The following is a 19,668-nucleotide window of genomic DNA, read 5'->3' as shown; positions in this document are numbered from 1 at the left end:
CAGCAATATATTTTTTTTTGTACAAAAAAAAAAACATAGCTGCAGCACTTGTATGGATGCGCCAATTATTGAATTTGTTTGACCATAAACAGTATTCTTCCTCATTCATGACCTGATCACTTTGCTGAATGCTTTATTTCAAAAATTTGATTGATCTTAGACCATATTAGTGTCTAATGGAAAATTTCTGCCAAAAGTTGCATATTGTAATGCTTATGAAAAGTTGATAATATAAAAAATATTGGCCGTGCCGTTTTTGAACTATTGGCCCCCAAAGCTGTAATTTAGGGTGTTTTTAGCAGGTCATACTGTTGCTATGGTAACCTATTGTGCCATGTTCACCAATAATTGGGCAGTGTTTTGATACCAGGAATGTAGCATTAAGTGATAAAGAGTGGTTGTAATGACCCATCATAATTTATCTGCTGGAAACTGTTTTGAGCCACCTTAAATATTTCCAGTAAGACTACAAGTAGTCCCTCTTTCGCTTAGTCCATTGTGAATGACACGAAAGAAAACCGCGAGAAAAGAATGGCCGCGTGAAATCCTGGGGGTGAGAATCACGCAAAAGGAGGGATTACCGCCTAAGCCTAAGAGTTTGAATTATGCTTTGCTCTCACAACACAAAAATATAATTGGCTTATGCTAGGAACGTTGACAACACATTGTCATCATTCAAGATAGGTGTTATGTCTTGCAGGAATATTAATCTCGCTCTCTGAGAATTAAAAACTTTGGAACCAGAGCAAATCAAAGCGTTGGAATTGCGTCTCACAGGCTGTAATGTTCTTGCGATTCTGCCAACAGGTTATGGAAAGAGTTGAATTTATCAAGTGGTTTTTTGGGGGGGGAAGCTTTTCGCCTCAAACCCAAATGCGAGTGTGTTCGTGATCTTGCGGCTTAACACTAGGTCAACAGCATCATCGAAGAACAATGCTGTAAAGATGAATTGACTCAGCCTGGCCTTTCTGCCGTCCATTTGAAAGATTGAACCGGACTTTCACTTGAAACTCTCCGCTGCTATCGGCAAACATGTCACTGCAGTTGGATGATCTTCTATGTCAAATACACATCATGTAAACTCTTGGTTGAACTCTGCATTTGAAAATTTCCCAAAAGAGTCATTACAAGATGCCTCCTTTGCCGAATATTTGCTGTCTTCTTTTCGAAACTTCTAATTAGCAGTTTCGCCTAACGAACACCGTGACGAAGATATACTTCTCACGGCATGGTTTTGCCTCGCTACTTGAATAAAAGAACGATTTTATTCAAAACATCTCCAAGGGTTATTGACAACAGGCGATAATAAGAGTACGTCAAGATGAGAAATCCTACACCGAAAAATCACTCGGCTGTGAAAGGGCAAACTCTTAGGCTTAGGCGGTAGTCCCTCTTTTCGCGTGCTTCTCGCCCCCAGGATTTCACGTGGCCATTTTTTTTCTCACGGTTTTCTTTCGCATCACGCATGACGGACTAAGCGAAAGAGGGACTACTCGTAGTCTAATTTCCAGTGGCCACGAATAGTTCAGTCTGCATCCATCGAAGGTCAAAATTGAATCGATGAAAGAGTACTCTGAAGCCAAGACCTATAAGAGTAAGCCAGAACTAAGGAATAGCAATGTAAATGCTGATTATTTTTATTCATCTGCGGAAATAATAATTATTACACTGGAGTTTGTTTACAATAGACCATTTTACAGTTGTCTGCTCAGTGACCTGGCCTTTGTATGGCAGCGAGGCTAGAGTTGACCTTGTTTTGATACAGACCTCACTGCTTTTGTCATGTAAATGCACCTAGTTAGCATCAGAACAACTTGTTTTACACAACAAAAGCAGTGAGGTCTGTATCAAAATAGCTATTCAGCTTTATCTATAGGTCATTCTGATACTGGTCTATACCTGCTCTAAGGTCCTGCGACTTTCTTGACCTTCTATTTTTTCAAGTGATTATCGGTATCAAATGCAAACGCAGCTAGCTCCGGAAAGCAATACTTTCAGTCAAGATAGGGCTTCAGTCAGTGGGTTTATACATCAAGAAAAGTGAATGAAGTAAAAGAAGAGAGGGATCTGGGGTAAAGGCCATCTCTCGAGGCTCCTCTGTTTTTTCTTTGTCCACTTCTAGCTTTGTGAAAGGTTTCTTCACAAGAGCAAGAAAACTGATTTACAGCCATCAGCAGTATCGACATATGGGCAATGTTAAGTGTTGTGATGTGTTTATTTTGTGGAAAATTGTTGAGGTATAAAAGTATTATTTTAAGTGTAGATGAACGAATCATGGCGCTAAAAATATGTGTTGCGGTGACAGTGTTTCGTTGTCTTTTCTTGCGGTGATGCGGTGTTCGTTAATATTTTTGCGGTGTTCAGAACCCCCATGTCCCCCTCCTGTAGTTTGGCTGTGTGTTGTGTACCCTCTTCTCTTCGACCGAAACCAACGCTGCTTTCTGCTGAATAAATCAAACAAAGGAATGAGTTTCACTTCACTGGCTTAGATTTCTGTGCACAAACTATGTAACTTAAACCCAACAGAAGTGTTTACATAGGAATAGAGTTCAACTTGCACAGGGTTGCTTTGGTACACCAGCATGTCCTCCATTTCATTGTTTCAGAGGTGAAAATGCTCTGTAGCTGTTACCCCAATGCCAAGGCGATTCAAAGTCGTGTTCATAAACAAAATAATTGTCCTAGTTTTGGTACTAAAAGCATGTTGTCTCGCATACCAACGGAACAAACATGGTTGGTGTCGATTTACACGGTCAATATAAAATATGCACTGGGGACTGCGGACTGCAGACTGGACTACGGACTGCAGACTATGGACTGGGTATGAAACACAGACTTAGATATAAAACGCAGACTAAGTGTTACAGACTGGGCATAGAACGCGCGCAGACTCAGGTATAAAATGGGAACTGCAGACTAAATGCAGCCTCCCGACTGCAGTCCATGTTTTTGTACTGACCGGTCGTAACTAATATTACACAAATACATGTATAAACGAGAACAAACCCTCTCATATGAACGTGCTTTGCGATCAGTTCATTTGTTTTTGCCCCTGTTGAAGGGAGACCAATTTCATGCCTACTTAACACCTCGGGCACAAAATGCTCTCCCTGGAATTTTTGTTTTTTTAACATACCAAGCCGACCAAAACTCAAATAGAGGGTGTAAGTTTCTAGAGAAGCTGTGGTGCTGTGTCGGTGGGGAGTATAACAAGATAATTTGGTTTTATCAGCTGGGTTGATAATGTGAATTGGCCACTGTAAGGAATCTCTTTATGGTGGCCAATTCACATTATCAACCCAGTTGATAAAGCCAAACTACCAAAACTCGAACACACTCTTTAATCTACGATTACTACTAGTTTTTTTTCTAACTGCAACACTAAAGAAAACTCAAAATTTTAGTGGTATTGTGAATATCTGGGAAAGTCGATTTTCTTTTTGCTCAGATACATGTATATTATCTGGTTCAAATCAGATTTGATACACTTTATGTAAACGTGCATTGTGGGAGGCGTGGTGGCCTCATGGTTAGTGCACTTGACTCCGGAGCAAGCAGTCCGGGTTCGAGCCCTGTTGTGTTCTTGGGCGAGACACTTTATTCTCATGGTGCCTCTCTCTACCAAGGTGTACAAATTGGTACCACGAATTTAATGCTGGGGGGTAACCCTGCGATGGACTAGTATCCCATCGAGGGAGGGGGGTAGAAATACTCCTTGTCGTTTCATGCTACTGAAACTGGGATAAGCTCTGGCCTGAGGAGCCTCTTGGCTCGTATGCAGACTTTACCTACCTAAACGTGCATTAAAACTCAAAGTGTGTTGTGATTGATGTTTGGCAATGAGTAGCAGTGCGTACATTGTAGTTATGTCAGGCAACTGCGATAATTTGAAGCGAACAAAATTTATACTTCATTGTAATTCATTAAAATTGTATTTGCTTTAATTACTTAAAAAATGCAGAATGCTGCTTATAATGTATGAAATGCTTGTTGTCCACTATATTAGTTTTGAATCCAGCACAAATCAAACAGAACTGATTAGAAACTTTATTTATACCCAGAAATGATTCTGGCCATAAATAGCAACCTAGAGCCTAGCACACTAACCATTGACCCACCACATCACCACTATGACATTGCTGTTATGTTTTTGATGCAGGCTGCAGGGAGTTAATTATAATTATATGTATTCATTTGACAAACTAACTGTATTTTTTAGGCCTACATGGAAAAGTTATAGAGCAGAGAAAACTGAAGATAAAGAAATCCTGAAAGCTGGTGAGTATTGAAGTTGGGCCCTGAATAGAACACTGTAGAGGAGATCTTGGTGGCATCCCACTGCAATCCCTCTGAGATTTTGGCTGCCTGGCAGGAATCGTAGCAAAATTCTGGGGGAATGCTGGCAGGATTTGCAGCAAGAAGTAGAATTCCTGGTGGCCAATCCTGCTAGAAAGCAAAATTCCTAGTTTTAATTTTGATATTTTGCTGACAATTTCTCATTGGAAGAATCTTGCAATCTTTCTTTAACATTTAAGAGTGTGTTCATGGGAAAACCGGGCAGAATCAGGCAGGAGGTGATACAGCTCAAATCACTGAACTCACTCAAACTTGGCACAAGTGTTGGCAGGGTTGCCACAGGTCAGGAAAAAAATTCTTCAAGGTCAGGGAAAAGTCAGGGAATTTTATTTTGTCAAGGGGTGCCTCTTGTGTGAACTCTGTGAAATTTGTCAAGGAACATCCACCACACCCTGCCTCTATCTTCTTTGTACTTTCTTTCCACTTGTTACCTTAGATGGTGGGTAAGTGAGCTGCAAGTTTTCTAATTGTGGAGTAATTATCGACTGCCTTTACTTGAGGGAGTTCGTGGATTCTTGTGTCATAACAAGGAAATCACGTAAATCTTATCCCCGTAGGATTCATAGATTATAAACAAAAGGATTGCCGAAACATGCTTTCATTACTTTCCTAGCTCTCTTGGAAGCATCGCACACACCCTGTTGATGGGAAAAGCAAAAACTAAGAATGGTGTGAATGGGTCAATTTCTGTAGCATTGTAAGTTAAGCATCAAGCATTGATTTCTTTTTTGGTTAGCTGGGCATTTGTGCACTGGAATTTTCTTTGATACAATTTGCATGTAGGTACCCTATCTAAGGATCACTTTGAGAGGGCTATTAAGGATATGGTGGTGTGGATCCGCATGATTCGGTAACATCCGCATCTGCATAATAAGGGCTTATTTTCACATAACACAGGAAAAAATGTTCCATGTTAGTGATAAAGCAGCTGCCTACCATCCCCACAAGTAAAAATTTAGAAGAGATTGAGCCCCAGGTTGACAGAGTCAGAGAAGTTATACATGCAAATTGAAATGGGGATGCTGGCTATCATTTTCTTGTTCGAACATTTCTACCAGTATACCTTTGGTCATCACGTCAGTGTAGAAAGTGACTACAAGCCACTGGAGGTGATTCTTCAGAAGCTGCTCTCATGCACAACATGGCGATTGCAGTCAATGATGATGATGCTACAAAAGTATGGCTTCACGGTCTGTTATGAGTGGGGCAAAAACATGCATCTGGCCAACATGCTGTTGCAAGCTTTCCTTCCATTTGAAGGAGATGATGAGGACCACCTCAAGTTCATGAACATGGTCAGCTACCTGCCCATTTCCAACAAGTGTATCGATGAAATGAACGCTAAAACTTGGAGAGCTTATCCAAAATCATCCTCAAGGGTTGGCCAGAAGAAAAGAAATTTGCCCGTGAACTGACTCACCCATATTTCGATATGCAGAATGAGTTGACTCTTCAAGATGGATTGATTTTCAAAGCAAATGTTGTGGTGATCCCTAAGAATCTTTGTGCAGACATGAAACTGCCACCTGGGAACAGAGTCATGTCTAAGAAGAGCATGTGAATGCATCTACTGGCCTGGAATATCATCTGAAATCAAACAATACAGTAACGAGCAGAAGAAACCTGACAGGGAACGCTTGACAGAACGTGTTCTGATGCTGTACCACATGCGTTCCTGTTCCCGTTCCCATTCCCGTTCTCTATCCATTCCGTATCCATTCTGTATTCGTTCCGTACCCATTCCATATCCATTCCATATCTGTTCTCTATCCATTTTGTTCTGTTCTGTTCTGTTCCCGTTCTGTTAGCATGCCATCAGTAAGCATTCTTGGAACTCATTGAGAAGAAAGAGGTTTCCAATAATGTGTTTACAAGAGCGCTTCCAAGGAATTAGTGACACCCGGTTAAAACTGTTGCCTTATGCAGGAATACAAACAATAAACTTACCTTTTAGTGGAGAAAATGTGAGTCCAGTTTCTCAAAAGATATGGGAAGAAGATGGTATTGTAACTTTAAGGCCAGTTAGGGAGTTTTTTTCCGAAACGATACAAAGCAACTGATAGCCTGTGTGATTGCTCAAGGAGAGGAAAAAGTAACAAGATTGCCAAGCACTTTCAACGCCATTGATGAAGAAATGCAGGCAAAAGATGAACTTCTGGCTCTTGTATGTACACGAATACATTAAGTGGCATTCAACATTGAAGTATCACTGAAAACTGTTTGGCGAATGTTGCAGAAACTTGGCTGGAGGACAAGATACTTTTAGTGATGCTACTTTATCAGGCGAACGCTCTTAAAAGACTGACTGTTATCTTCGCCGATCCTTCTGCAAAGTTGGTGAACATAATAAATGTCAACCAAAACACTGCGGTTTTGTTTTGTTTCTTTTCATGCAGAAACTTTTCCATCTCAGTCTAACTGGACTCGTCCATCCATATCCTTATTTGGATGTAACTTAGGCTTGTTGACAATAGGGGAGTTAAGATTTCAGTACAAGTACAAGATCGAGTACGAGAAGGACTTTTCAGTTCTACTTTGCAGGCTTCACATCATCAAATCACATACCCATCTCCTCCCATGAGCTACCCTCTCTACCTAAAACCAACATGAAGAGCGAGGGCTCTGGAAATGTCACTGGTTTGAAATTCTAAAAGCGTACTCGCACTCAATCTCGTACTTGTAGTCCAATCTAATGGTCTCTAATAACAAAATGGCTGCGATGAACATGACATGGACAAGAAGATGCAGATAAAATGCTTGCTTAGTGCACATAAAAAGAAATAAAGAAGGGCATAAGATGATTCGTTCTGTCATTTTCTCAAGATCGCCAGGCGAGACAAAAATTGAATGAATTTACATTTAAAGTTGCATCGTTTCCAAATCCCTGGTAAGCTCTCTGATATCGTAACTTACTAGGATGCATTCTGAAGAAGGTGTTCTCTTATAGTTTGCATCCCAGAGAACAGTTTTTTCCATTTTTATGATCCGTTTCCGTTCCATTTCTGTCCCGTATCCATTCTGTACCCATTCTGTTCACGTTCTCATACCCATTTTGTCTCCGTTTGCGAACATGTTCCCTGTTAGGTTTCTTCTGAGCAGTACTGCACATCTCCGCATGTGAGATATGTGGGGAGCTTGATACAGCCTCTCAATTCAAAGAGTCCTTGATGAGGCATGAGGTCCTTTCTTGCTTCTGGGAGAGGGTAGACACGGAAAAATTGTGCTTGAGGTCCAAGTGGCAAGGTACTAGCAACACTTGGAGGAGCATTCTGTTATGCGGACCCGAAGCTCTAGAACAATCTACCAAGTGGCATATACAGTCTTGACTCTCTTTAAAGTTTCAAGTGCTATCTTAAAACATATCTTTTTAAACAAGCTTTCAATTTGTTATAATTTGCTATTGTTCACTTTTTAATTTTATCAATCTTAATTACTTGCATAATTTATTTATTTTTAATCATTTTATCTAATTGTAAAATGCATTTGATCATGTATGTCATGGAAAATTGCACTATATATAAGTTTTAATTATTATTATCATTATTGTATCTTCACCCTGGATGGCAACGGACATTTGATCAACAATCGACTACTACAGCAACTTTTGCCAGGTAGACAGGTTACGTGATACCAAGGCAAGTACAACCATGCTAAAACTAAAAAGTCACCTCACCCGTTTTGGAGTACCTGACCAAGTCATGGGTGATAATGGCCAGCAGTTTGCCTCGAAAGAGTTTGCTACATTCGTAGAGACCTGGGACTTTGATTACCTAACCAGCAGTCCTGGAAACAATAAGACTAATGGCAAGGCAGAGTCTGGAGTGAAGACGACCAAGCATCTCTTGTGGAAGTCTATCAGGGCTGGGACAGATTCCCACGTGGCTTTCCTTGATTATAGGAACACCCCTACACAAGTGATGACTACAAGTCCTGCACAGTGCTTGATGGGCAGGAGAACCAAACTGCTCCTCCCTCTCCTTACCAATTCTCCTTATGCCAAAGACAGCCCAGCCTGAAATTGACATGAGTCAAGTGAAAGAGTGCCAACAGGCCCAATATTGCAAGCCAAATATTGCAGTAGAACTGCAAAGGATTTATCAAAACTGAGTGAGGGAGATGTGGTCTGTATAAAACCCTTCAAACTAGGACCCAAATCGTGGCAGAACGCCCAAGTAGCAGCAAAATTAGATGAGCAGTCATACACAGTGGAGACCGAGAATGGAACTGTCTATCTGAGAAATAGGCAGCAGCCGAAAGAGACACCAGATTCTCCAATTCAGCCTATTCAATTAGATCAAGTAGATGACCCTAGCATTCCCAAATCAGCTGTGTCCAGCATTCCTACCTGAGCTGCAGAACCATTTGACAAACCACTAGCATCAACCTTAGATGAGAGTGGTAGCAATCAACACCTAAGACCACAACGTAACAAGACCACCAGTGTACCTGAAGGACTATGTTTGCTCATGAATAACAATCTCAATTTACCAATAGACTATAAACCCTCGTTACAGTTTGTAGAATGATTACAGTTTATTTTATTTCAAATGTTTTGTTGAACTTTTGATTTTTGCTGCTATTTTGTTTTAACTAAGTGAAGAACAGTTTTTTTTCCCCTTTTCTTTTCCTTTCTGACAAAGAGGATGTTACAGTACAGTGTATGCATGCGCTTTATAATGAGCAACTAGAATTATCCAATGAGATGGATCTCAAATTTGGTGTTCTGATTTCTAATAAGGATAAAATAAATGGAGTTTGAAACAGCATCCACCTTTTATAAGCGACCATCTCTCCTCAGCGACCAGTGTTCCAAAATAGCAAAAGTTTTCAAGTCAAATCACTATATTTGGAACCTCTTATAAGCGACCACCTCTCGTAAGTGACTGAAACCACTTTTAGAGCTAAAAGCAGAGGTTGGCTACGTGTCGAACTGCATTATGGGTAAATATTACAATGTACTTCACAATCTCTCATGTTGTTCAGATCTCTGGACGGGTGCCTGAAGATCGGTTAAAAGCGGAATTCTGTTCATATTTTTGGTGTAAATGCTGAACATTGAATATTATTTTGTTCCACAACTCTGGATTACCTTACCTACACATGATGATTGATGAAGACTATAAAAACGTGGGTGTTTTTGTGTTTGAGTCCCAGAGTATAGAAGAGTCCACGCGCGATCAATCGATAATGCTACACACAGATGAATATTTGCAGCCATTTCCTCCATATTCCCTGCCACTTTGTAACATTTGGCGATACTTGAATAATTGAAAGGCCACAGGCAAGAACGTCCCCTAGATATTTTGGCCATTGTGAAAGTGCTAAAAAATAGCTGAATTTGGCATGTAGGCTTCGTTTTACCAGAGAAACATTGCTCTGAAGTTTTTTTCGCTGGGGTATTCTTTGTTTTCAAGAAATAATGTATGCGAAAAAACTCATTTAAATTCCAAGCGGCATCTTTTGGAGATCTTTTGTTGAATGAAAAACGAAAGAAACATTATTTTTCGCTGTAAAGTTCGATTCATTTTCAAGATATTACGTATGCAATAAACCACTCGGTTTTTCCAACCTGTGTGCCTTTTGTGCATACATTATTTCTCAAAAACGAAGAGCAGCCCAGTGAAAAAAACTTCAGATCAATGTTTCTCAGGTGAAACGAAGCCCACATGCCAAAATTCAGCTATTTTTGAGCACTTTCAAAAATGGCCAAGAAATACAGGGGACGTTCTTGCCCGCAGCCTTATTGTACATCCCAAGTAATACAGCTTTACGCTTCTCAACCAACAATATATATAGCATGATGAAATCTTCTTACTGCGTGTTATTGTTTACATTTTTGCTTATAGCTTGAAAGTTGTGCTTTATTATTTTACACTGAACTGGGGAGATATATTTTATTTAAGCAAAATTTGTCAGACTTTTTGTGCACTGTGTAAACGTATTTCGTATTTGTATCAGAACCTGAGATTATAGTGTAATATCTCACTGTACTACCGAAAAATAGCTAGTCTAAGAGTGAGATGTCTGTGTACTCTTTCATTTCTGGTCAATGGGGTGAAACTCTCGTATAATTTGGAATACTCTGCAAAAGTACCTATAAACAGGTCATCAGAAGTGAAGTATGCCATTCATTAATTGAGAACCCAGGCCTTACATCTAACTGTTATGAATTATTTTAAGTTTTGTTTTTGCATATTTACGCAAAATGTTACGGCCACAGCTATGTAGTTAGTCAACAATGATGTGAAAAAGAGAAAGCTCAATTTGATGACGAAACTTAGAAAGCACTCTAGCTAGGGCATGCAGGCATCCTAAATGGGTGGTCCTTGATCATGTTATGAATGGAAGACATTTTCCTTAATGAGTAGGGTATTACGGTTTGTCACAATGAATGGTTGCTTACCAGCGTATCACCACATGCACTCAATTATCAGTACATTAGGCAAAATCGGCTAGGTTTCCCTCAGTGTTTGGCGATATTGCTGTCTTGTTTGCTGCTAAAAAAAACCTCAAACTTTAGGTGAATATAAAACAAACACGGCTCTTTCAGGAGCCACCAAACTTGTAAAGGCAATGATCAATGCGTATTCTGATATTAGTTGTTTTACTGACTTCTAAATTTGCGATAGAAAGTGTTAATGAAAACTTATGGCGTGTCGTTCAGATGTTCTCGCAGATAAGCCACATCCCCGATTCTTAAGGACAGTTTTGAGTAAAGAGGTGTGGCTTATCCGCCAGTGTTTACAGTAATAAATTTTTGCAATGATTACAGAACATACATTTATATTTATACCTGGCAAAACTTGCCCATTCTGCCACAGAGTGCTGATGCAGTTGCATGTTGACAAGTATCAAGCATTTTCTTCTCCATAATTATTTTAAGTTTTGATTTCAATTTGTTTTAATCTCTCATTTCTAGAAACAACAACAAAAAAACGCTACATCACCAGCCACCATGTGTCCAGCTTATGTTTGACACAATTGGACAGTACATCTCTCTCGCAACAAGTACATGTAGATCTACTCAGTCTCTTGGACTTAATTTGTCCACCCATCACTAAAATATTTCAGAGTATATTTACTCGATGGTACATGTAGGTTGACTTCCATACCATCTGTGAAGAAATTTTCACTCTGGTCAAACTGCATAGAATACAAAAGAAACGTAGTGTGAGCGGCAACAAAACTAAAAGATGAGGCAATTCAAATTTCTCGCTTGAAGTATTTTACTGCGCCTTTCAATCACGTGGATTTTAAAATTCAAAGCTCAACCAACAAATGCGTTTTTCGCTACCATCAATCCAATGTTCAGCAGCTCCTCCCAGCTTCCGACTACTTCCGAGCACGCAGTAATCAGATCAAATCATTGAGCACAGTTCAGACAACATAGTCGGAAGCTGGGAGGAGCCACCGGACATTTGATTGACGGTAGCGAAAAATGCATTTGTTGGTTAAGCTTTGATTTTTAGAGTCCACATGTTATTGAAAGGCGCAGTAAAATAAGTTTAAAAATTTTCCAATGCTAACACAGACAGAATTTCAATGTGTGTATACAAAATAAAACAATAAAGAAACAGTGAAACCAAAACTTGCATGTTACAAGAACTTAAGCTTACATTGGACTCTACAAGGAGAGAAAGTGGGTGGAAAGCATCAAATTCTGTTGCCAAGAAAAAAAGCGATAATTTTATGTTAAACAGGATCTCACTTGCTGGCTTTCTCTGCCCAGGTTTCTTGTATTAATTCTTTGATCTTGCCAACCATGCTGTTATGACCGATACGTGAACACAGTCATAAATGTGAGCAAAAGCCGACAGGCAAAAAAACATTTGTGAAAGAAAAACACTTAAAACCAAAATGGCTGACTTCAAACTCATACCCAGGCTCTCCATTTATGGGACAAAAATGTACACCCTTCTAGTTCCCCCTCGTCAAAAGACAACTGAACACTCTTGGACAAAAGCGATACTTAGTAGGGGAGGTAGGTTTAATGAATGAATTAATCAGAATCGAGTGAGTGACTAAGCTCATGGATGACGTCATCCATGAGCAAAAAGGAGCTGTGGTTTGTCATATTACTGCCATCTTTCCAGCGAATTGGGTGCAGATGTTCTTGAATAGTTTCTCATGGCAAGACAGACAGACGAGGATCAGTTCTGGAAAATATGACAAAGGATCCTTCAACAAAATATCTGGCACTAAAAAAGCTTTGGGGAACACCCGACTACTTTCCTGATACATGTTCCATGTGGAATCGCATGAACAGGGCCTATGGAAAAGCAAATCTCTTGTCTCTTAAAATTTGTAATGACATGACAAATAAACACCTTTGCTTCCTCGTCCGTTTTCACAGATAGAACGCTTGTTGGCAAACAAACTAGTAGCAACGCTATCAAGAAGCGCATTTTTGTGATGTTTACCATGCTGGTGGCAGCCATCTTTACTTGTAAACCTCACTCCAGTTTTCAGGCCCCAGTATTGCTCTGCAGCCTCTTCCCCAGGGCGCATTGCGAGCCCGCGGATGCCCATCAATCCATCAAACTTGCGATACATCAATCCATTGATCTATTGATCCATCGATCCAATGCAATTGATTCAACGATCCAATGATCCATTGATCCATCGATCGATCAATCCAATGCAATTGATCCATCGATCCATCAATCTATTAATCTGTCAATCTATTGATCCAACACCAGTGACAACTGATCCATCAATCTATCGATCCATTGATCCATGAATCCATTGATCTATCGATCCATTGATCCATTGATCCATCGAGCTATTGCCCCATCAATCCATCAATATATCGATCCCTGGATCCATCAATCTAACGATCCATGGATCCATCAATCTAGTGATCCATCGATCCGTCAATCTATCGATCCAACACAATCGATCCATCGATCTACCACAGATGTAGTCATCCCCTCTCACTGACTGGCTGATAGAAGTTATTTCACTTTTATTGTAATGTCAGTTGTGAGATTTTTACACCAAGAATGAGCCCGCCATTTTGGACTAGCCAGAATTGAATTCCAGTAGTGGCAGGAAAATTTGAGAAAATGGTCAAAAGAAGCGACACATTGAATCTACATGTATAGATCTTTACCTTCCTTTTCCTTTAAACAACTGGATCACCAAGTTCGCCAACCTCAAAAAAACATGCAAAGCAATCCTCTTCTTCCTTCGAGTGACGATTCCTTCTAAATCAACTTGTAAGAAAGTACACACACCAGCCATAGTGCAGTTTAGCACGCGTCAAGCCTCCTCTGAGCTTAAATTTTGAAATTTTCGTTTGTTTTTAACCTCCTGTAAGTGACCACTCGATAGATAATAGGGTGGAAATTGAATAATTAGGTGTTGTAACATTATTGCATTCCTGGGTAGTACAAAAGACGGAAATTTCTCAATGTGAAGAACTTTTTTTTCCTTAAAAATTTAAAGAAAAAATGCACATACACTGTACCCTATTAGTCTTATAAAAGATGACCTTAAATGTCTTAAAATTACCATATGCTAGTGAGGCAGAATTTTGAGCCAACATGATCTAAACTTCCATAAACTCCCTGAGTGACCACTTGATTTGATATTTTGGGTGGTTGCTTATGGGAGGTTCAGCAGTATTTTCAAATTCAGAAGGCAAAAATAATATTTAAGAATCGGGAGTTCACCTCAAAAACCTTACCCTGTCCCGCAGGGATGCTTGTACATCATGTGTTCTCTTGTGGTTGAGAAAGAAATATTAGAGTCGGAAATTGTTGATGACCTTTCTTCTTCTCTTGAGTCAACGGGTTTTTTGCTGCTTGTAAAATGATGGTGGCATTCAATTCCGGGTCTTGAGGTATTTTTTGAATTGCTTCAGCCACAGATAGTCCTTCATGTAAGTCCTGCTCATTAAAATGCTCTAGCTGGTTATGCTGAAGTTTCAATATTATAAATATTAATCTTGCCACCTGTTCATTCCCTGGCACTTTTTTAAAGAATCTTACCTTGCTTTGAGCTTGGCTGCTTTGATTCTTTGTGAGTATGTTAATCAAGATTTTTGTGTGTTCATTCTGTGATGGGAAAGGCTCGCCTGACTACAAGAGTCATTAGAAACTGGGAGTGAGCAGAAGCAGGGGCTTGCACCACTACTGTGTGCCAGTGTACTATATTTCTTTGCACTATTGTAGATTGTCTTGCTGGTTAGAATTACACACATAACAGGTTTATCAATGGCATATGTACATCGTTGCATATGTGGATTGTAGATATTAATGTTGCTTTTTTATGAATAATTGATTGGTTTTATTTTTTTCCAACACATAGGTGCTGCCAGTGTTGTACACAGTAGTCTCAACCTAAGCTCCATCCAAGAAGGACAGCGTGCAGCACCAAAAAGAACGGCATCAGAAGCCCTTACCTCAAGTGAAGGTTAGAGCTGATCTTATAACTATGCAGACAGTTATGGCTGAGTCAACCTATCAGCTACAGTGTATACAGATCTCAGGACTGTCACAAAGAGAGTTCACGCCTCATAAAACAAAATGAAAATCTAGGTTTTTTTCCTCAAATTTACACATTCTATTCATATAACTCACTCACTTTTGAAAGTCGAGACCTCAATCAAAGAAAATAGCACCTTGAGTAACACTAAACAGCTGTCAAAAAAAAAAAAGAATTATTAAGTCGGAAGCAAAGTGTATGTTGTCAAATATTGAGATTGTCTCACTAGTCTCAATTGTTGTATGACAATGTGAACCATTCAAATTGGTCAGACCAGACATAGATTACTTAGCATCCAGGCTCTCCTTGTCAATAAAGCTTGGTTATTGAGGTCTCATGATACCTGGGGTAACAAAACCTTGCTATGCAATAGGCATGAGGTCACACGTTGTATGAAGGAAAAAGTCAAGCCAGTTTCACTTTTGGCTGTTGTCAATGTATATGTGTAGGCTCTTATTGAAAGAACTTCATTTTTTTTACTTGAAATCTCGCCCTCCAATTGTAACACATATAGCTCATAAAGTGAGCCGTTTGGACTACTACATCAAAACAGATGATTTCAATCTTTCTTGCAAACAGTCAGGAGAGCACTTTTGAGTAAAAGTGATGAAATATCATTGCATAGAAGCAGGGATCCACATTCGCAGTCGTCTGTTCGTCCAAGACGACTAAATAATCATGTCGATGACCAAAACAATATGAAAAGTCTTCTGCTGGATGGGTTTAGGCTGACTTCACCAAAAATGAAACAGGTCTTAAATTTTCTTATGGGCTCCCTGCATTCCAACTACTTGTTATCCATTTGGAACTTTTAGAAACCCGAGAAAGATTTGCAGCTTTCTTTCGAAATAAAAATCATAATTTTGTTCCACCTTCTTGGATGGTCCGGTATTTTCCAATTTTCATTTCAACCGATGGCTCTCTGCACTGCATCTGCATCCGCGGAAACACGTAGCATGATCGCATCAGCTGTTTTGATCAGGATATGGTGTTTAGTAATGTTAACGCTTCGGGAAAACAATCCAAATATGAGCAGGAAGAGCGAAAGCACCTTCATGGCAGTTGAGGAGGCCTTGGTTTTCATTTGTACCTGGATTTTCTGTGTCCACTGACTCCACAGCATCAACTGCCACGACTATGGACATGATGTTCTGCGAGACTTTTTACGTGAAAATACTAAAAAAGTAAACTTTCTATTCACATGTTGTTCTATTGCAATTCTTATCGAACAGGCAAGTAAAATATTGCCAGGGCAAGTATGCCAGATGACATACTTGCCCTGACGACCTGGAGAAAAAAAACAATATGGATCCCTGTGGAAGATCATTTTATTTATGCATGCTATTTTATCAGCTGCAGAAACAAAGTTTGGAAAAAATTCAGGAATGATTTGAATTCTAAGGCAACCCATGACCACATACTATGGGCCATAATTAACAACTCTGTCAATATGAACATCATTTCCAGTTTTGTAAACATAAATAGAGTCACAGAGAGAGAAATTCCCTTGGATTGATTTGAACCAAAAGCTACTATGCCAAAATATAACTCTGTGATGCCAAGTGACACTTAACACAATTTAAGATTACACGCTGGAACTGAGAAAAATAATTATAGGCAAAGCAGCAAAATAGTCTATTTTTACCACCTAACAACGGAAAACACTGCAGATTAATGCAAGAGATATGCCACTGATTGAGTTCATTTCAATTCATGTTAACAAAAAGTGCAAAACAACACAGTGCGAGACTTCACATAGTTCAAGATTAGGCATTGCATAAATTAGACAAATAGACAAAAGCGGTACTGACAACTACTGAAGGAAAAGCACAGAATTAAGTAATTTTCTCTCGAAAGAAAAAACGAAAACAAAAAAACAGAAAAGACCGACTGAACTGGAGCAGAATTCATTTCAATCAAAGTGAAACTACTCTTTGAAAATGCTAGTAGAAACTTCCCCGTGCCGAGACCCACAGTTAAAGATAGTGCATTGGAGAAACTGAGAAAAATATAAACGAATGAATAAAAGTTTGTTTTGACCTGTAAAGAAGGCAAAAGAGAAGATGTCACTGAATTCAAGCTTAGAAATTATCCATGTTACCTTCGACACATGTATCACTTGACTTACGAAGAAACCCAGCCATTGATATTCTCTTGCCAACTGCCCAAGAAACATTTATCCACTTCTCAGAGGAAAGACCAAAAAAAAGATGCTAAGTAACACTTTGCCAATCTGTCTTCCCACTAATCGCTAAACTAGCTAGCAAACACAACGAAACGTGAAACGAAAAAACATATCACAGTGCATGAACCTAGCGTGACCAGCATGAGGAAGAGTCTCATTTGGATATGCAAATTTGTCCCAGTGTTTCCTGTGAATTTCACTTTTTCCCAGGCCCTCGTGACTACATCTCTTCTAGCTATGAAGCAGCAAAGAAAGAGAAATACTTTTTATGCTATTGGAAAGAGCCTATATCGGAAGCTTTTTAACAAGTTTCATTTTATTTCTAACTTTCAAAGTCATCGAACCATGGGCAATCAAACTGTTCAACTGCAATTTTTGACTGCAAGCTTTCTTAGGAAAAAATAATAGTGGCTGTTTTCAACAACTGTATTAAAAAATCTACAACTTTACCCAAAAAATATGCTTCATTAATGAGCAGAAACCCAGTTTTAAAGTCATCTGAAAGATTCTGCACATTCTAATCACATGAGCAATGACGTCACAACCACAAGGTCATACATAGTGTATCTTCATAAAAGTATTTACCAACAAGCAAGTTTACATTTTTGTAAGTTTTAACCAAGAAAAGAAATACCCCTCAGCCAAGTCCCCCACTTGGTCGCTCCTGCGAATAGCCCCCTTAACTGATAGATGGTAGAAGTCATGTGACCATTTCTAAATGCTTTATAGCATTATCCTTTGAAAAATCTGAAGTGCATTCCAATTATTCAATGCCAGTCCTCACACAGAGATAAAACACATTTTAGACATGGTCACGTGACTGATGACATCATCACACCAAACTTGCAACAAATATCTATTTCATGATAAGTGTTTTTTCATGTAATTCAACAACCTCCCAGACTTCGAAACTGACAAAGTTATTTAAAATTCAAATTTTTCAGCTGCAAAGGATGCTGGAAAGATTCTTATTAGAATTATTATACTATCTTTAATTATTATAAGTATATAATCATTAAATTATATGAGTAATAACGAAGAGGCAAGATTTGCTGTTACTCCGAGTTTCGTGCTTACGCACTCATCAGACAGTATTTAATGATAAGCATTCCTATCAACTAGATATATATACACGGTATTAAACAATAGGCTAATTGCTGGACTAGTTGCATTAGCCTATTGCAATTAGCCTATTGTTTAATACCGTGTATATATATCTAGTTGATAGGAATGCTTATCATTAAATACTGTCTGATGAGTGCGTAAGCACGAAACTCGGAGTAACAGCAAATCTTGCCTCTTCGTTATTACTCATATACTCAGCTCTACACTATATGTGTATTGAGCACTATTTTAATGGGATCTGCCACTTCCTCATATGGTTATGGTTAATCATTAAATTATTATTTTATTCATTATATCATCATCATCAGTGGCATGCGAACTTTTTGTGACTATCTATTTGCAAAAACAGACAGAGTGATATACTCTTAGCATAACATTTGCTCCCATTTGTATAGGTGTGAAAGGGAAAAGGTTTGACTTTGGTGATCACAGATATGATAACGATGAACAAATGGTTTCCATGAAAACAGAAACATATCCATCGATGGAAGAAGGAAAATCATCCCTAACCTCTGAGAGCGACAGTAGTTGGAAAGGTACAAGTGAATAACATTGTACATTTTAAGTATCTTGTGGCTCTTTTTTACTGCTGTTTTCAGTGTTGAATTTAAATTCATAATAATTGAAATACATAACAGTTCAAATACATAAGAACCTAACGCTCAGCCTGACGCGGAAAATTCTTATATGTGGGATTTTACTGTATTACTTTGTTTAGTATAAAGCAATGTTTGATGACCTGCTGTCCAACATGGCAATGCATGGCAATGTCATGTGGTGTACAGGCATGGTGACCTTTCAACACACAGACCTACATGTATTATATACGAATGCGTCAAGTAAACGTCTGGAGTTTGAAACTGAACATAATGAAGTGTAACAAATAACAGTACTGAAAACCCCTTGATCTCCATATTTATCCCAGGTATTCAATTTTGACAGTCTTCGTCTGTTTCCAACTGAAAATCCTTAGGATGACTGATGGTGGCCATGTTGATATACTGTGCAAGTTGAATGAATTTGCAGAGAACTTATCTTTCTGATGCTTAATGCAATCACTAATAGTCTTTCATAGTTGCTATTCAATTACTTTTTTGTTGCAGAATTCAATGCAGACATTGTCTTCGCCATAGACTATTCTTCGTGTGCGCAAGAAGACAAAAAGAAGCAGCTTGAATTTGTTCAGCGCCTGGCAGAGTTGCTTGATGTTTCACCTGGAAAGTCCAAAGCCTCTGTGATTGCATATGCAGAGACTGCTGATGTCCTGCAAGACTTTGAGTCCAATAACCACGGACCGTTCTCTGCCCGAACATTGAGAACAGACCAATTTATTCATGGAAATAGCAGGAGAATAGATTTGGCTTTGGCAAAAGCAAAGGATAATCTTAAGGCAGAGGAAATGACCTCGTCGACTGAGCAACAGAAAAAGGTTGTGATTCTTCTTACATCTGGAAACCACAGTGCAGAGAAAGATGATGTCCTATTGTCATCTGAGGAAATTCACCAGCTTGGTT

The 19,668-nt window shown here is 39.0% G+C and overlaps 1 protein-coding gene across 1 annotated transcript in view; it reads left to right on the top strand.

Annotated features, from left to right (window-relative positions):
• The window catches only part of LOC145491537 (uncharacterized), a 31,848-nt gene extending 13,134 nt beyond the window's left edge, over window positions 1–18,714 (top strand). Inside the window, exons 3-5 of the mRNA XM_081470781.1 lie at window positions 4,220–4,278; window positions 14,668–14,772; window positions 18,550–18,714. Coding sequence (XP_081326907.1) covers window positions 4,220–4,278; window positions 14,668–14,772; window positions 18,550–18,704 — 319 coding nt within the window. The 3' untranslated portion in view covers window positions 18,705–18,714. The remainder of the gene's footprint in view (window positions 1–4,219; window positions 4,279–14,667; window positions 14,773–18,549) is intronic.
• Window positions 18,715–19,668: the final 954 nt, after the last annotated feature.

Source organism: Orbicella franksi, chromosome 6 (assembly GCF_964199315.1).
Source record: "Orbicella franksi chromosome 6, jaOrbFran1.1, whole genome shotgun sequence".
Classification (NCBI taxonomy): domain Eukaryota; kingdom Metazoa; phylum Cnidaria; class Anthozoa; order Scleractinia; family Merulinidae; genus Orbicella; species Orbicella franksi.
Note: the sequence above shows the minus strand (reverse complement) of the source record. Positions and strands in the feature narration are given on the sequence as shown.